The sequence below is a fragment of the Elephantulus edwardii genome, unplaced genomic scaffold (genome assembly GCF_000299155.1).
Source record: "Elephantulus edwardii isolate Elephantulus edwardi_28Jun2011 unplaced genomic scaffold, EleEdw1.0 scaffold00449, whole genome shotgun sequence".
In the NCBI taxonomy this organism is placed as follows: domain Eukaryota; kingdom Metazoa; phylum Chordata; class Mammalia; order Macroscelidea; family Macroscelididae; genus Elephantulus; species Elephantulus edwardii.
Window position 1 is genome coordinate 262,119 of NW_006400199.1, and position 16,849 is coordinate 278,967.

At 41.3% G+C, this 16,849-nt stretch overlaps 1 protein-coding gene across 1 annotated transcript in view; it reads right to left on the reverse strand.

Moving 5' to 3' along the window:
* The window catches only part of MYO1E (myosin IE), a 171,567-nt gene that overhangs the window by 3,708 nt on the left and 151,010 nt on the right, over positions 1-16,849 (reverse strand). The window contains exon 27 of the mRNA XM_006902783.1: positions 5,423-5,592. Coding sequence (XP_006902845.1) covers positions 5,423-5,592 — 170 coding nt within the window. The remainder of the gene's footprint in view (positions 1-5,422; positions 5,593-16,849) is intronic.

The window sequence follows — 16,849 nt, forward strand, 5'->3', positions numbered from 1 at the left end:
ATAAACATGGGTGTGCATATATCTGCTTGGATGTCAGTTATGGTCTCTTTGGGGTATATTCCCAGTAGTGGAATTGCTGGGTCAAATGGTATCTCTATGTGCAACTTTTTGAGAAAGTGCCACACCGCCTTCCACAAAGGTTGCACCATTTTACACTCCCACCAACAGTGAGTAAGGGGGTCCCAGTTTCTCCAGAATTTCGCCAGCATTTGTTGCTTGCTGTTCTGTTAAATTTTGCTATTCTGACTGGGGTGAGATGATATCTCATAGTTGTTTTGAATTTTTATTATTTTTGTGTGTGTACCGTCAAATCAGATCTGACTGATACAGGAGATAGCTCTATGTATCAGTTTGACTCAATGGTACATGACGACCATATTTAAAGAAGATCACCAGTTCTTTTCTCTCAGAGCTTTGAGAGCTTTGGAGGTGGAGGGAGTTTGAACTGCCAACTTTTCATTTAGTGATTGATTAGTCAACTGTTGCATCACTCTCACCTCATTGCTATTGAGTCTGCTGACTCTCAAGTGGGCGTTCAGAGGCTGTAAATTGCACATAGGAGATTGCCCTTCTTTCTCCCTCATAACAGATGGTGGATTCAAACCACCTGCCTTTGAGCTGCCATCACAACTCCTTACTCACTAGGCCACCAGAGTGCCTTTCAGCTCCTTATTTACTCCCCTAGTAAACTCTCTGCCTCTACTTGATTGCAACATCTGCCTCTTTGACAACCTAGTCTGTGACACACTTTTATAATCCTCACTTCCCTTATAATACTATTTCTGGCATACTCTTCCAGCTCTTTTTCTGTGCATTTATAAACACACAAAACTTACCTGAAAAAGAAACAGGTCATTCTACATTTGATGATTCTGCATTATTTGCTTTTTAATATATTTTAAACATGTAAACTTCAATATTTGTACCTCATTTTAAAAACCAGATGCATTATATCCCACTATTTTAATTCTGACAAGCCTAGAAGACAATATTTTAATTCATAACAAGCTTAGAAGACAGAGTAGAACCACCTTTATAGGGCTTCTCCTGAGGCTGTAGTCTTTAAAAGAAGCAGAACAACATCACATCTTTCTCCCAAAAAGCAGCCTGGTGGTTCAAACCACAGACCTTGCTTAGCAGAAGAGTGCTACTCTGTTGTTGTTGTTATGTGCCCTTGAGTCACTTAAGATTTACAGCGACTCTATACACAATAGCTCTGAACTTTGCTCTACCCTGAACCAATCTCACCATTTCAGACACACCTTATTACCCCAGTTATTGTGTCAGTCCATCTCATCCAGGGTCTTCCATTCCAGCGCTGCTCCTTGACCCTTCCAAGCATGATGTCCCTCTCCAAAGAATGGTCCCTCCTGGCTATATGATCACAGTAATTGAGATGGAGTCTCAAAATCCTTGCCTCCAAGGAGCAGCTTAGTTTCACTCTCTGCAGGACAGACCTGTTCGTTCTCTTGGCAGTCCATGGTATGTTCAATACTCTTCTCCAGCACCACAACTCAAAGGCATCAACTCCTATCATCCTTGGTCATTGTCCAGGTCTCTGATACATAGCAAGTAATTGTGAAGACCATGGCTTGGATCAGGCTCACCTTAGTCTCTAGACTGACATACTTGCTCTTTAGCATTCTGGAGAGGTCCCTGACAGCAGATCTCCCAATATAATTCATCTTTTGATTTCCTGACCGCTGGTGCCAAGAGATCTCAATTTCTTCTCCATCTATCATGATGCTGCATATTGGTTCAGTGGTGAGAGTCGTTGATTTCTTGATGTTGAGTGTCAATCCGTATTGCAAACTACAGTCGTTGACCCTCTGCAGCAGATCCTTCAGGCCCTCAGTTTCAGCAAGTAAGGTTGTGTCATCTGTATAATGCAGGTTGTTGATGCATCTTCCTCCAATCTTGATGCCACATTCTTCCTCATAAAGTCTAGACTCTCAAATGATCTGTTCTGCGTACAGACTGAAAAAGTATGGAGACAGGACACACACTAGTCTCCTGGTCCAAGTATAGGTTTTGCATGAGCACAATCAGGTGATCTGGGATTCTCATTCTTCTCAAGGTTAGCCATAATTTGTTGTTATCCACACAGTCAGATGCCTTTACATAGTCAGTGAAACACAAATAGACATTCTTCTGGTACTCTCTGCTTTTGGCCAAGATCCAGCTGACATTGGCAATGATATCTCTAGTGCCACAGCCTCTTCTAAACTCAGCTTGTACCATTCCATTACTGATTGACATTTGTTTTCAAATTTTCATTATTTATGTATCTATCTGTGCTCACTTACAAAAAGAAAATTGAGGGTTGATTTCTCAAATGATATGAACTTTTCTATTGATCTTTTATAAAAATTTTTTTAATAAGTAGTACTTTGGAATGCATGAAAGGATAAAGAGTGAAAACATCTACCCCAATCCTTTCATTGGAGGCAAATACTATCTGCTTCTTATATATTTGCCCAGAGATATTACATGTGTATATTGACAAGTACATATAAAATTCATACACTTTTTTTTTACACAAGTGGTCGCATACAGTGTAGTCCATATGTTCTGTTTCTTTTAAAGACTCAATAATATCAATGGATATGAAGACTTATTTCATATCCACGTATATCCAGTTTCAATCTTTTCTATAGCTGCACGTTGTTATGTACCTTTGAGTCGGAACCAACTCATAGCTGACTCTCCAGAAGGTTTTTAAGAGGTGGTAAATTGCACAGGAAGAGATTGCCCATCTTTCTCCTGTGAAACAGCTAGTGGATTTATATTCTTATATTCATATCTTTTGCTAATTTTTTTTCTGTTGGGAGTTCTAAATACCTCTTCCCTATTTTTACTAACAACTTTTAAGATGTTTCATGTTCTAATAATTACTTGAATCAATTACTCTTTTATGACTCCTGGGTTTTCTGCTATTTTTAGGAGTCTTTTCCTATTCTGGCATTATTAAAGAAGAAAACTCTCCCACGGTTGCTTTTAGTATTTTACATTTCTTTTTATAGATTTAAATACTTGATCCATTTTTAGTTTATTTTGGTGTAAGGGGTAAAGTATAAACCTAAAGTAATTATTTTGACACAAGAATTTGAAAACTTTAACTAATGTTAAATTTTTCTCCTCAAAAAAACCTATCCCAACTATCCCATGACGAAGACGCAAAGCTGAAACTCAATGCTGTTGAGTCAGAACCCATTAGTAAAGGACCCTTCAGCAGGTTTTCAGGGGCTGTAAATCACACAGGAGGAGACTGCTCCTCTTCCTTTCGGAGAGTGGCTGGTGGGTTCAAACTGCCTGCTTTTGGGTTGACAGCACAATTTTTACCCACTAGGCCACCAGACTCCCTAAGTATTAAGGCAAACACCAGGGATGGGGGCACTCATTTTCCTAATTGTAACTATCACAGTCCACATTCATTTTTGTAATGATTAAATCCAGAAAATCTTAAAATTGGAAAGTTTTCTGTGGGCAATCACCTATTAGTTGATTTACAGCCTCAGAAACCCAATGGAGGTCAGCTATGAGTTGGTTCCTAGTGGACAGCAAGGAGAGCAGTTCATCTGGTCATGACAGTTGGCTTGAAGTGAACTCAATTTCTTTATTGTGTCTCTCCCCACTGATGATGAAAACACACAGCTGAACCATTAATACATTTGATAATATGGTGTTGTCCTAGGACCCAAGGGCATATTTGATATGTACACAGTTAGGAACTTCTGAAAAGCTCCTATTTCTTTTTTTTTTACTTTTTATTGTATTATTTTTACATGTACCGTCAAATCAGATCTGACTGGTACAGGAGATTGCCCCTCCTTCTCCAGCAGAGCATCTGGTGGATTTGAACTGCGTACCTCTGGGATTTTAGTGCAGCGTCTTGCCACTAGGCCACCAGAGCTCCCTGAAAAGCTCCTATTTCTAATTTCTGAAACTCATCAGGCTCCAAGAGTTTACATAAAAGAATGCAGACCATCCGTATCACACTCTGTTCTCTGCCAGAGTCTTACTGGTGAGATGTTTTGCTTTGTCCCTCACTGGTGATTCCTGATGCTTTTCTGAGCCTTACCTCAATCGCCTTTGCCCACTTCGGGCCTAGAGTGTGTGTCTTCTTATTCTAGTACATGTAAGATATTTTTTCCTAGTCTGTTTTCTGTCTTTTAACTCAGCTTCTGGTGCTTTCCACCAGGCAGAAGGTTTTCATTTAACTTTTTAATGAGGTCAGACCCTGTATGGGCTTGGGGTTTTATGTTTTGCATGGGAAGGCTTTTCTCCTCCAAAAAGTAATATAATGTTCTGGGTTTCCTTCTAAGAGTATAATTTGGTTATTTTTAGATTTTTTATGTATCTGACACTTATTTTGTATATGAGGTAGAGATAACGATTTCCTTCTAAAAATGCAAAGTCATTTTCTAGTCTTCTCTGATTTCAAATGTCACATTTACCATGTATCAATATATGATAAAATATGGTAATTTATTATAATATATTAAGTAAAACTATATACACAAGTCTGTTTCTTGCATCTGTTGTAAGTGGATATTCATTCTTACACTCATATAGCACTGTTTAATTTATAGTGTTAATTTATAGCTAGAATATTTTGATAAATTCTAGGATTATATTTTACACAAATAGGAAAGTGTCTTAATCATATCTGATCTCACAAAAACTTGAAGCCATCGAGTTGGTATTGACTCATAATTGATTCTCCAGCAGGTTTTCTGAGGCTGTAAATTGCATGGGAGGAGACTGCCCATCTTTCTTTTATGAAGCTGCAGGTGGATTTGAACCACTAGAGAAAGCCACCTTTGGGTTAGCAGCACAACTCCTCCGGACTTCACCACCAGAGCCCTCTGATGCACGCTATTCCTACAAAGCTGAAAATAGTGAGGAAGGAATAATAATACTCACTTGAAAATGTAACACTCAGTGATGGCCGCAACTAACATGTCTTGTAACTGTTGATTTTAGGTACCATCAACTATGACTCATAAAGACTCAATGAACTAGAGGCCTAGTGGTAAGAAACTGCACTGCAATCCCAAAGCCATGGGGTTCTCATGTAGATGGATGTAACCTCAGGGATTTGCACATAAATGAATTTGGTTCAGTTAAAGTGAAACCTATGACTTTAATATAAAGAAAGGCATGCTTCAGAGATAAGGTAGATTTCAGCTGTGCTTTGATCTATAGCCATGACATCAAACAGCATAAAGAGGAAGCAAATACAAATAGGGCGGAGCGTATAGCATTAAAAACCAAACCTAGAGTCCTGATTAAATTAAACCAAGAGCTTGCCTATGCAAGTTTCAGTCAGACGAGTTCATACATTTTCTTCATATTTAACTAATTTTTTATATCAAAGTCACTGTGTACTTAAGTTCCAGTCCTTTAGCCACACACTTACCTTCTTTGATAATATCAATAACGTCATTGGCATTGAAGCTAAGTTCATCTGTGTCCTGAGCGTCATAGGCGTAAAGAGCCTTGCACTGGGGCACCTGAGGCTTAGGCTTGGGCTGGGGCTTGGGTCTGCCCCCTGCGGGGGCTGGTCGACTGGTTGTTTGTCTCCGGACACTGTGGAGAGAGGGGAGATGGATGAGAGATGGGGACCAATAGGAGGCAATAGCACCGAGTGGTGCTTAAGAGCCCAAGGCCTATCAGACTTCTCAAGTTCAAGTCCACTTCCACCTTTAGAAGCCAGTGGCCCAAGCTTCACACCCTACATTTCCCCCAAGAATTAAAGTGCCTTCTTAGAAAAGGCCACTGCCTAAGCGCATGTGTTGTGAGCTCTGATTGAGTTAATCTGGACACGGAGTTGGCTCCTCATAAATGCTATTTGCCATCAAGTTGATTCTGAGTCATAGTGATCCCAGGTGTGAAGGAGAACTTCCTCAGAAGGTTTCCTTGGCTGTGCTCTTCACAGAAGCAGAGCTTCTCCAGTGGAACCACTGGGTGGGTTCAAACTGACAACCTCTGGGTTAGTAATTGAATGCATAACCATGGTACGTACCATTGGGTTTCTTCTAACAAAGATTTGACTGCTGTTATACTGTTGTTTCCAAATATATTAATATTCATACACACACACACACTTAATAGTCGTGTTTCACCTCTAACTTTGGAAATTTTCGCAGTGCCATCGCAGCCTGCATTTGCCTTTCCAATTTGTATTCTCTCAAATTTTGAATACCTACATTTTGTAGTAATAATTTGCTTTCCATAATATATTTATTGCACATGTAAATATTCCTACACACATCTAAACACCCTAACCAGGGTATATACTAAATATTAATATATTTAGTGTTGTTGGTATGTGCTGTTGAGTGGACTGTGACTCACAGCGACCCTATGCACAACAGCTCTGGACCCAGCTCTATACTGAGCCAATCTCACTGTCTCTGACACACCTACCCTCATTGCCCTAGTTACTGTGTCAATCCATCTCAGCTGGGTCTTCCTTACTTGCACTGTCCTTTTACCCTCATGTAAATATTCTTAAAAAACTATATATATAATCAATATAGTTGGTACCAGCAGTCAGGAGATCAGGAGGTAAGGTGCACTGAGAAAGTCTACAGTCAGGGACCTTTCCATATTTTTGAGGAGCAATGATGTTAATTTGAGGACTGAGGTACACTTGGTTCAGTCCATGGTCTTTTCAATCACTTGCTATGATGCTGAGAGCTGGACAGTGAATAAGGATGACAGGAGAAGAATTGATGCCTCTGAACTGTTGTATCAGAGAAGAGTACTGAATATCTCATGAACTTCCAAAAGAACAAACAGATATGTCTTGGAGAAGGTGCAGCCAGAGTATTCCTTGAAGGCAAAGATGATAAGATTTAGTCTTAAATGTTATACTCTGGGCGTGTTGCTAGGAAAAGCCACTCCTTGGAGAAGGACACCATACACTTGGGAAGGCAGAGTGACGGCAAAGGAGAGGAGGACCTCCAACGAGATGGCTTGACACAGTGACTGCAGCAATGGGCTCAAGTAGATCAGAAATTGTGAGGAAAGCCAGGCTGTTCTGGGTTGTTAGGATCACTCTGAATCACACTAGACTGCTTGGAGAACAAAGAGGTTCGTCCTAGAGAGGGTGAGACCAGGCTGCTCCTTGGAGGCAAGGATTTTGAATTTTCGTCTGACATACTTTGGACATGTTGTAAGGAGGGACAGGTCCTTGGAGAGGGACATCATGCTTGGGAGAGTGGAGGGGCAGCACAGGAGAGGAAGGCCCTCTATGAGGTGGATTGATTCAGTGACTGAGGTAATGTGGGTAGGTGTGTCAAAGACAATAAGATTGACACAGGATAGAGTAGGGTTGTGGTACATAGGGTTGCTATGAGTCGAAGGTGACTAGACAACGCATAACAATGATTCAAAGAATTAGTACACATATTTTTCCATCACTCAGGACATCTGAGATGTATTCATGCTGAACCTTAGTTCATTTTTGTCACTTTAAACTGTTCCAGTGTACGAATGGTACAATTTGTTTATTGAGACCACTGCTGTTGGTTAAGTGGATGGATTCCCATTTTACTTACTATGAAAAATGCTGCTGTAAATATTCTTGTGCAAAGGTGTAACTAGAGAAGAGTTTCTCAACCTCTGCACTATTCCGCCGTGGGAGGATCATTCTGCTTTGTGGGGGCTGATATCAGCAGCATCTCTCATTTTTTCCCACTAGATGTCAGTGGCACTCCCTAGCCCAGTCATGCCAGTCAAAATGCCTGCAGCACTGGAACTCCAACCCCAACCTGGAACTTCTGACTTTACATTTATTCTTTTTCTATATGATGCTCTCTTGTCGCCCCCATAAAGATCTTTAGCCTCAGAAACCCAACGTAGGGCAGCTACAAATCAGAATGACTCAACAGCATGGAAACGAAGTGGGATCACTACCTGCATGTTGTTTCTAAAGCATACAACCATAACTTGTTTCTATTGAATGAGCTCTTTATACGTATATCTGAAATAATGATTTTCCTAAGTATCTCCATTAAATTATTGAAACACACAAAAAGAATAATATGCCCTCCCCAGCGCCCTGCCCTAACACCTGACTTTAACAACAAACCAAAGGAAAGCAAATGCTAGCAAAAGACATGTAAGCTCAGAATGTCTTCAAAGAAGGGCTGGGCTGCAACTCAACTCGGTGAGGTGGGCTGGCTTTGGAAGTTGTTAAGTGCCGTACAGTGGCCTGGGACTCCTTATGACACTATAGCAACAGCTCTGCACCCTGCCTTGTCCTGCTCAGAGGCAAGCTGGAAATGTGGGAGGAAGCAGGAAAAGGGAGAGGCCTTCGTCAGGCCCAGGCTCTGGAAGGATAAGGCACGCCCAGCTTGGAGGTCCAGCTCTCTCAGCACAGCTTGCACACTGGGTTGTGAGATGACAGACCCTAACTCGGTGCTGACAAACAAGTCAGACCATGAGGGAAAAGCTGGGTGGCAGTTATGGCTGGGAGCTGGGAGCAGGACTCTTCCTGACTGGAGGGGGCCCTGGATGCAGCCTGGAGCTCCCTTGCCTGGAAGGTAGGATTTAAGTAACCTTTTAAGCCAGTCCTCCTGCCCCATTCACTTTTTCATATTCTTTTTCTAAGAGGAAAGGCATCTTACAGACCATCAGTATGACATCATTTCCTATTAAATGCCTGCTGAAAACCCCCACTCGCTGCTCTAAAAGTGCTTTCTTCTTTGCAAGCTGGCTGGGTGAACAATCTTTTAATTTAGCAATCCATGTACAGAGGATGTGTCAGCATTTGGTTAATAAGAGCTATTAGCCTGGGTATCAGAAGTGGTCTGATTTCTGACTTCCCAGCAATGAGGAAGTGAAAGGACAGGGTGGCAGGGAGGGTGTAATCAGAGCACCCTGGGAGGGGTTACTTAAAGCAGGGTTGGCAATGCATCGCTCTGTGTTACACACACACACACACACACACACACACACACACACACCCCTCCAGATTTTTATAGTTGGAGCCTCTTTTCCATCCAGGGTTAGTGTAAAATGGCAAAATGCAATCAACTGTTAACCAGAAGGCTAGCATTTAAATCTACCCAGAGACCTTGGGGAAAAAAATCCTAGAAACCTCCTTTTGGAAAGCAGCTATGAAGACCTCTACAGAGCATAGCGCTTCCCGGACACATACCAAACCAGCATGTTTTGGAAGGTTTCAAGGCTGTGACCTTTTAGAGCACCAAGCACGTCTTCCGAGGAGCCTTTGGGTGGGTTTGAACCACCCATCTTTCGGCTAGTAGTTGAGTACTCGGTCATTTGCTCCACCACCAGAGGTCTAGGGGTTGATGTCAGAAAGGCTCAAACTGCTTCAAAAACCAAAACCAGTCAAATCTAATAGCTCTGACAACCTCTTTTGCATCACTAGGTGGCGATCCTGTGTAATTAATAATTCAGACAAATAATGACCTTCTTTAGGCTGCCAGAAATTGATTAATGAGGTCTTTGAGGCACCCAAGGCCATCGACTCTCAGCCAAGAGAGGACTGCTCAAGCCCAGCAAAGAAGGGATTACAGACATCACACACATAACAAAAAGGACACCTGCTGGGGCCAGCTTAGTGGGGCTATGAGAGCAGACTGCTAAATTTTCAGGAATTTGGTGAGCCAGTTGGTAAACACAGCTGTCATTAAAAAAAAAAAAAATATATATATATATATGTAATTAAATATATTAAAAGCAAACACACACTCAAAATTTGTCCTTTCCAAATGAATTCTCTCTACTGCATTCCTATCTATGCACCTGAGGTTGTGACTGTTGCAAAAGTACAGAAGAAACCCCCGAGGAGGCCTGTATTGATTCCCGTCTGCATTTGCTGGCAGTCATGTTAGTAGCCTAATACCACCACGATGAGAGTGTCTTCCCACAGACACCATCAAAGCCACAACTCAGATCTTTTTATACCAGAGAACCAGTTCACCAGCACACCACTGCCCTCTCCCCCATTGACGGCGGCTGCTGAATCAAGACAACTCATGATACCCTCACGCCCAACACAATGGCCTGCTGCCCCCACTGTACCATCCCCTTGGTGACTGTTGTCATTCATAGGGTTTCCTTGGACTGATTTCCTTCCTAGTCTGCCTTAGTTAAGAAACTCTACTGACAGATGGTTAGAGGCAGTTTGTGAGGTGCCCTGGCAGGCAGTGGAATCAGAGGTCTTCTCACAAGGTGAGAATTCTACCACTGAATATGTATTTCATCATAACATCAAGAAGACAAAGGTCCTTACCGCTGGGCCAAGGAGTTACATCATGATAGACAGTGAAAGGATAGAAACAACTAATGATTTCGTCTTGCTTGGGTGCTTGGTCAACACCTTTGGTACCAGAAGTCAGGAGATGTACTACTCTGTGCAAGTCTGCTGTCAGGGATCTCTCCAAAATGCTAATGAGCAGTGATGTAAGCTTGAAGACCAAGGTGTGCTTGATTCAGGCCATGGTTTTTTTCAATTACTTGTTATGCATCTGACTGAGAGCTGGACAATAAATAAGGATGACAGAAGAATTGATGCCTCTGAGTTGTGGTGTTGGAGAAGAGTACTAAACATCCCATGGACTGCCAAAAGAATGACAGTTTCATTATTTATACTTTGGAAATGTTGCTAGGAGAGGCTATTCCTTAGAAAAAGGATATCATACTTGGAAGGGTAGAGAGTCAGCGGAAGAGGGATAGACTCGATTGAGATGGACTGACATGGTGACTACAGCAATGAGCTCAAGAATGTCAGAGAGGGATAGGAGGAGATTCAGGTCTGTCATTCATAAGGTATACCAGACTCAACAACACAACAACTCCAAATACCCTCTTAAATTACTTTGCATACACTTGTTTTGTAATAGACATGCATGACTTATATAATTATGGTGCTCTGATATTTTGTGATATTTGCACTCCTGAGAAATCTCATGGTTGAAAACGGTGTTATAAAAATATTAATTACAGGGGAGCTCTGGTGGCCTAGTGGCAAGAAGCTGTACTGCAATACCAAAGGTACACGGTTTGAATCCACCAGATGCTCTGCTGGAGAAGGAGAGACAATTTCCTTCTGTACCAATCAGATCTGATTTGACGGTACATGCACAAAAAATAATAAAATAAAAATCTAAAAAAATATTAATTTCATTGGAGGTTGTAGCAAGGATTTCAGACACAGAATAACAAAGTTCTTTATGGACATTTCAGCAATGAAGATCTGCTATGGGTGAAACCAGGTTGTTTCTTGGAGGCAAGGATTTTGAAACTCCATCTCCAACATACTTTGGGCATGATGCCAGAGGGACAAGTCCTTGGAGAAGGACATCATGCTTGGAAGGGTACAGCGTCAGTGTGGGAGAGGAAGACCTGACATGAGATGGATTGATATACTGACTGTGGCAATGGGAACAGGTGTGTTCAAGATGGTGAGGTTGGCTTAGGAAAGGGCAGGGTTGAAAGCTATTGAAATGAACCCATTCCTTGAAACCCACAACCTATGTAGAGTGACACAGACAGTTGTAAAACACTTGAACATATCTATCACAACAGAAGAAATGGAGCAGATCATAAAATCTCCTCCTTTTCATAGGTGAATTCTACCAAACATTCATAAACAAACTATCATCAGTTCTACTTAAATTATTTTAAAAAAACCAAACACTTTCAGAGTCCTTCTATGAAGCAATACTAACTTTAATACCTAAACAAGGTAAATACAATACAAAAAAAGAAACCTAGAGAGCACTATCTCTCATCAATATAGATGCAAAAATCCTTAAAATCCTGGCCTGTAGAATCCAACAGTATGTAATTCATTATGACCAAATGGGATTCATAACAGGTATGCAAGGATGGTTCAACATAAGAAGCAACTGAAAATACCATGGATTGAATCAGGCACACCTTAGTCTTTAAATATCATTGCTCGTTAGCACTTTGAAGATAGATATTACAGATAGATGACTTTAAATAACAAACTTACTTTCTTACAACTCTAGAAGCTAAAAGTCCAAATCAGGGTATCATATGTGTCAATTTCTTCCTTATTCTTAGTCCCAGGCATTCCTTGGTTCCTAGAGTTTCCTAGTTTATAGTCCATCTTCCCATGGCTCCTGTCTTCTTCCTTGTGTGTATCTCTGTACCTTTTTCTTTTTTCAAATAGCTCAGAAATTATTAAGGTTTAGGATCCAGTTCACACTGCTACAGCCTCATTAACATGGCAGATGCCAACTTTTGTTTCCAAACTTAATCACATCACAGGTGCAGATGCCAGGAATTCAAGGCATATTTGTGAGAGATCTAGATCAAGCCATAACCCATCCTTTGCTCCAGCTGCCATTACAACTAACAGCCCACAGAACATGACAAGCATGTTCAGAACTGAGGGAACTAATAAGCCCTCAATTTTAAGAGCATTGTCCCTAGACATTTTGTTTGGGACTTGTTTTACATGGGTTCTTTTGACATTTTATGAGATTCAGCTGCACTCTACAGAAATAGAAATGACCATCACACCATTACTTAAGGGGACAGAGACATCTCTTGGACTTTTATAGTTAATAATACAGGGCTTCACCCACTCTGCATGCTCTCCCAGAACAAACTAGATATAATGTAATTGAGTAATTAAAAAGCTTTATTGGCATTTTGGGTTATGATGAGATTGCATTAGTGGCCTAACATCTGCCAAGAAAAAAAAAAGGAACCTATTACAAAACAGATCTGTATCTTACCTTTTTGTGTGTTTGTTATGATATTAAAATGGGGTATATACTGTACCAGTCAGATATGATTTGATGGTACACATAAAAATAATACAATAAAAATTTTTTTAAAAAGGGGTATATAAACTACATGATAGTAATGAAACAAAAGCAAGGTGCTTTGTGGTTTCCAAAGTTCTTATTTAATTTTTAAGAAAACTCAGAGAAGTGACTTTTATTTATTTAATTTTTTTGTTTTTTAATTATCCCTACTTTACAGGTGAGGGAACTCCAGTGGTCTAGTGGTAAAATGCTGCACTGTAATCCCAAAGGCATGTGGTTCACATCCACCAGCTGCCCCATGGGAAAAAAGATGAGTAATCTCTTCCTGTGCAGTTTACTGCCTTTGAACTCCTGTTAAAGGGTTGGTTCTGACTTGATGGCACCTTACTGGTAAGGACACCAAAGTGAAGATGGATTAAACGACAAGCATGAAGTAGCACAGACAGTAACTAGTGAAACAATCTAAGTGCCTCATATCTGGTATGCAGAAGGCACTTGGCTCAGGGGGTAAAGGATGGATGAGTCAGTGAAGGGAACAATGAATCAGGACTCACAGCCACTTTCTCAATTGCAAATGCTGTGCGTACTGGACATGTCATCTTCTGGAATCGGATTTGCAATCCTCCACCTCCTGCCTGAGTGTGAGGAATCTAACACCTGGGAGAGCTGAGATTAACCTTTCAGATAGCATCTCTTTGATATGCAGATGGGAAATTTATGTCTTGAAATTCCAACAAGGAAAATAATGGCATTTTATTTCATTGGCCAATAAAAATATGCCCTATTCCAAAAGGTTGAATCTATAAACATTACTGGAAATATGGGAATGAATGCCGGGAATTCTTAAACTCCATGTCAGCCTGGGCCAACATATGGCTGCTCCTCCTGTAGATTATGAATTGAGAAATATTGCTATTGGACACTCGTTGGAAATTCTAAGCTCCTTGAAAATATGACTCCATTAGGACCTGACAAGAGACACACAGGCTGAGCATTTACATTTTTCTATTGATTCCTCCTTTGTGGTGTGGCCTGATGCCCTACCACTGAACACATTCAGTATTTTTTTTGTTTTGTTTCTCCAACTTCTAGTTGGATTAATCTCAGGAGTCTCTTACAATTTCTTGAAGTTTTCCATGCATAAAATGGACCATAGGATACAAAAAGCTCAAACAGAAGATATTTCTCGTCTGGCTTCCACTAATGGACTGTAGGTATATTATGTACACTTCAGTTAAGGAGGGGAAATGAAAAGCACATTTGATTGGCAAATCAAGTATTCCTATGCAGTCAAGGCAAAGGTGGATGAACGAACTATTCCTTTAAATGGTCCTTACTTAAGTAGTTCACTTTCCTTGAGAATTAAAAAGAGAGTCATGAACAAAAATTAGACTTTACCAAAGCTTTGTGAAAAGACTGCAAGATAACAATAACAATGATACTACAACAGTCACAAAGTGCACACATATGACAAGGCAAGAGTCAAGATGCACACTCTGCATGTACTGAAATCACTAATTTGGACTTAAGTAAACGGTCAAAGACTTTTCTAAGTTACACCATTTAATTTTATCCATTTTAAATGGTCCAAAAGAAATGTTTGCTTATGTTTAATGTAAAGAAAAATGCATGGAGAAGCAAGAAGTAAAACAAAGGATGGGGAAGCCCCAAGAATTAACTTTGGTGATTTTATTTGTACAGATGGATAATTTTGAATTTTCATATTCATAGAAGAGTACAAACTCAAGAGCCTCATATTCCATATTTGTTCCAATAACTGCTTGTAGAATAAATGTAATCATGTTTCATGACCTAGAGGAGAAGCAGAACAGATTATCCGGGAGGCTAGGCTCTATGAGGAGAAATGTGGGGTCAGGATTGGTGGACGATTTATCAACAATCTGCGTTATGCAGATGACACAACCCTGCTTGCTGAAACTGAAGAGGACCTGAAGCACCTGCTGCAGAGGGTCAAGGACTGCAGCCTCCAATATGGATTGAGGCTCAATGTCAAGAAGACAAAGATTCTCACCACTGGACCAATTGGCAGCATCAGGATGGATGGTGAAGAGATTGAGATTGTACATAGCTTTAGTTTGCTTGGCTCCACAGTCAACAGTCTTGGCACCAATAGCCAGGAAATGAAAAGGCGCATTGCCATGGGAAAGTCTGCTGTTAGAGACCTCTCTAAAGTACTGAAGAGCAATGGTATCTCCCTGGAGACTAAGGTGCTTCTGATACAGGCCATGGTCTTCGCAATCACTTGTTATGCATCAGAGAGTTGGACAATGACCAAGGAGGATAGAAGGAGAATTGATGCCTTTGAGCTGTGGTGCTGGAGAAGAGTATTGAGAATACCATGGACTGCTAGGAAAACAAACAGATTTGTCCTGGAAAGGGTTAAACCGGGTGGGTCCTTGGAGGCAAGGATTCTGAGGCTCCGTCTAACATACTTTGGACATGTTGTGAGGAGAGACCGGTCCTTGGAGAAGGACATCATGCTTGGGAGGGTGGAGGGACAGCGCAGGAGGGGAAGACCCTCTATGAGGTGGATTGATTCAGTGACCGGGATAATCGGGATGGGAGTGTCAGAGACAGTGCGATTGGCACAGGACAGAGCAGAGTTTAGGGCTGTTGTACATAGAGTCGCTATGAGTCGCAAGCGACTCGACGGCACATAACACAACAACAAGAGGAGAAGCTGTTATATTTAGATAAACACAAGGCTCCTGAAATTCCATGGTCAAGGTCCCTGGCCACATTATAGAGAAACAAATTTAATTTTCAAATTTTAGAAAATAAATACCAGGAAAGCTCAGCCCTTTGACTAGAATACTCTTTCTTAAGGGATGTTCACACTACAGACTGAAATGTAGAAAGAAAAGGCAGGCAAGTATTCTAGAGTTTTCTACACAGTAGGCAGTTAGGAAATCTTGCAGCCTGGTGGACGGATAGTCGTGAAGGTGGCTGTTCCTCTGGCTTCACAGCCAGTCATCCAGAGAGCCCTGTATGCACCTATCGTAGGTCTGAAGCCAGCAAAGGGTGGGGCAAGTCTTAAACAGGGAACCACACAGTTGAGGGCTGGAATGGAGCAGCCTCAGTTAAGACATGATGTTCCCTAATTTTTTACTTTTGGCTGACAGAGGCTCCCAACTGGCTGGCGTGCAGGTCTGTGACTTGCAGAGCAGGCTGGAAAAATGGCTTTGCTTGCCAAAACCAAAGTATGAAGGAAGTTAGCAGACCGAGTTAAGAGATGATGCATTTCGTTGGCTGGCTTTAATCCCTCCCCTACTTGGGGACAGAAAACTGGACCCAGGAAAGGTGATAAAAAAGCTGTCTGACTTTTCTTGGTGGTGTTTACTCACCTGAACATTATAGGTGTTCGTGGAAATCTTGTGCCTTCTACATCACCTCTCTAACTCACCTTTATGCAATGCCCTTTCCCCTCATTGATCAAACAACAGCAGGAATCTTTAGATCAGTTGTCCTAATCATGTGACCCTGGACCAGTATAGCCTCTGCATCACCTGGGAACAGAAATGCAACTTCTTGGCCACACCCCTGACCTGCTGAGTCAGGAAGCATGGAGGTGGCTCAGCCATCACAGCTACCACGAATCCTCTCGGGGGTTCTGGTGCATACTCAAGTGGAAAACAGATCAGACCAAGGCACTTAGGTAAACCAGGTACATGCAATTTACATAAGAGAGGGAGAAAGAGAGCAAGATCCATTTTACCGATAGCCGTCCATTTGATAAATTAAGATGCTTTCAGATCTGTAGCCCAAATGAGGCAAAACATGCCCAGAGGAGAAGGGCCATGACAACATTCTTTGTGTTTTTCAGGATGAAGATGCCAAAGTAGGAAACACATCTGATCACAGGGTCTAGCTGCCAACTCAGCGGAAGGTACTGCCCTTTCTCTCCCACCATGACTCTATTTTATATACAAGCGTCTTGGACCCCATTTGGAAGCCATCATTGATTTAGTTGTGTCTCCCCAAAAAACGTGTCAATTTGGGTAGCCCATGATTCTCAGGATTATATGTTTATGCTACATGTTGTA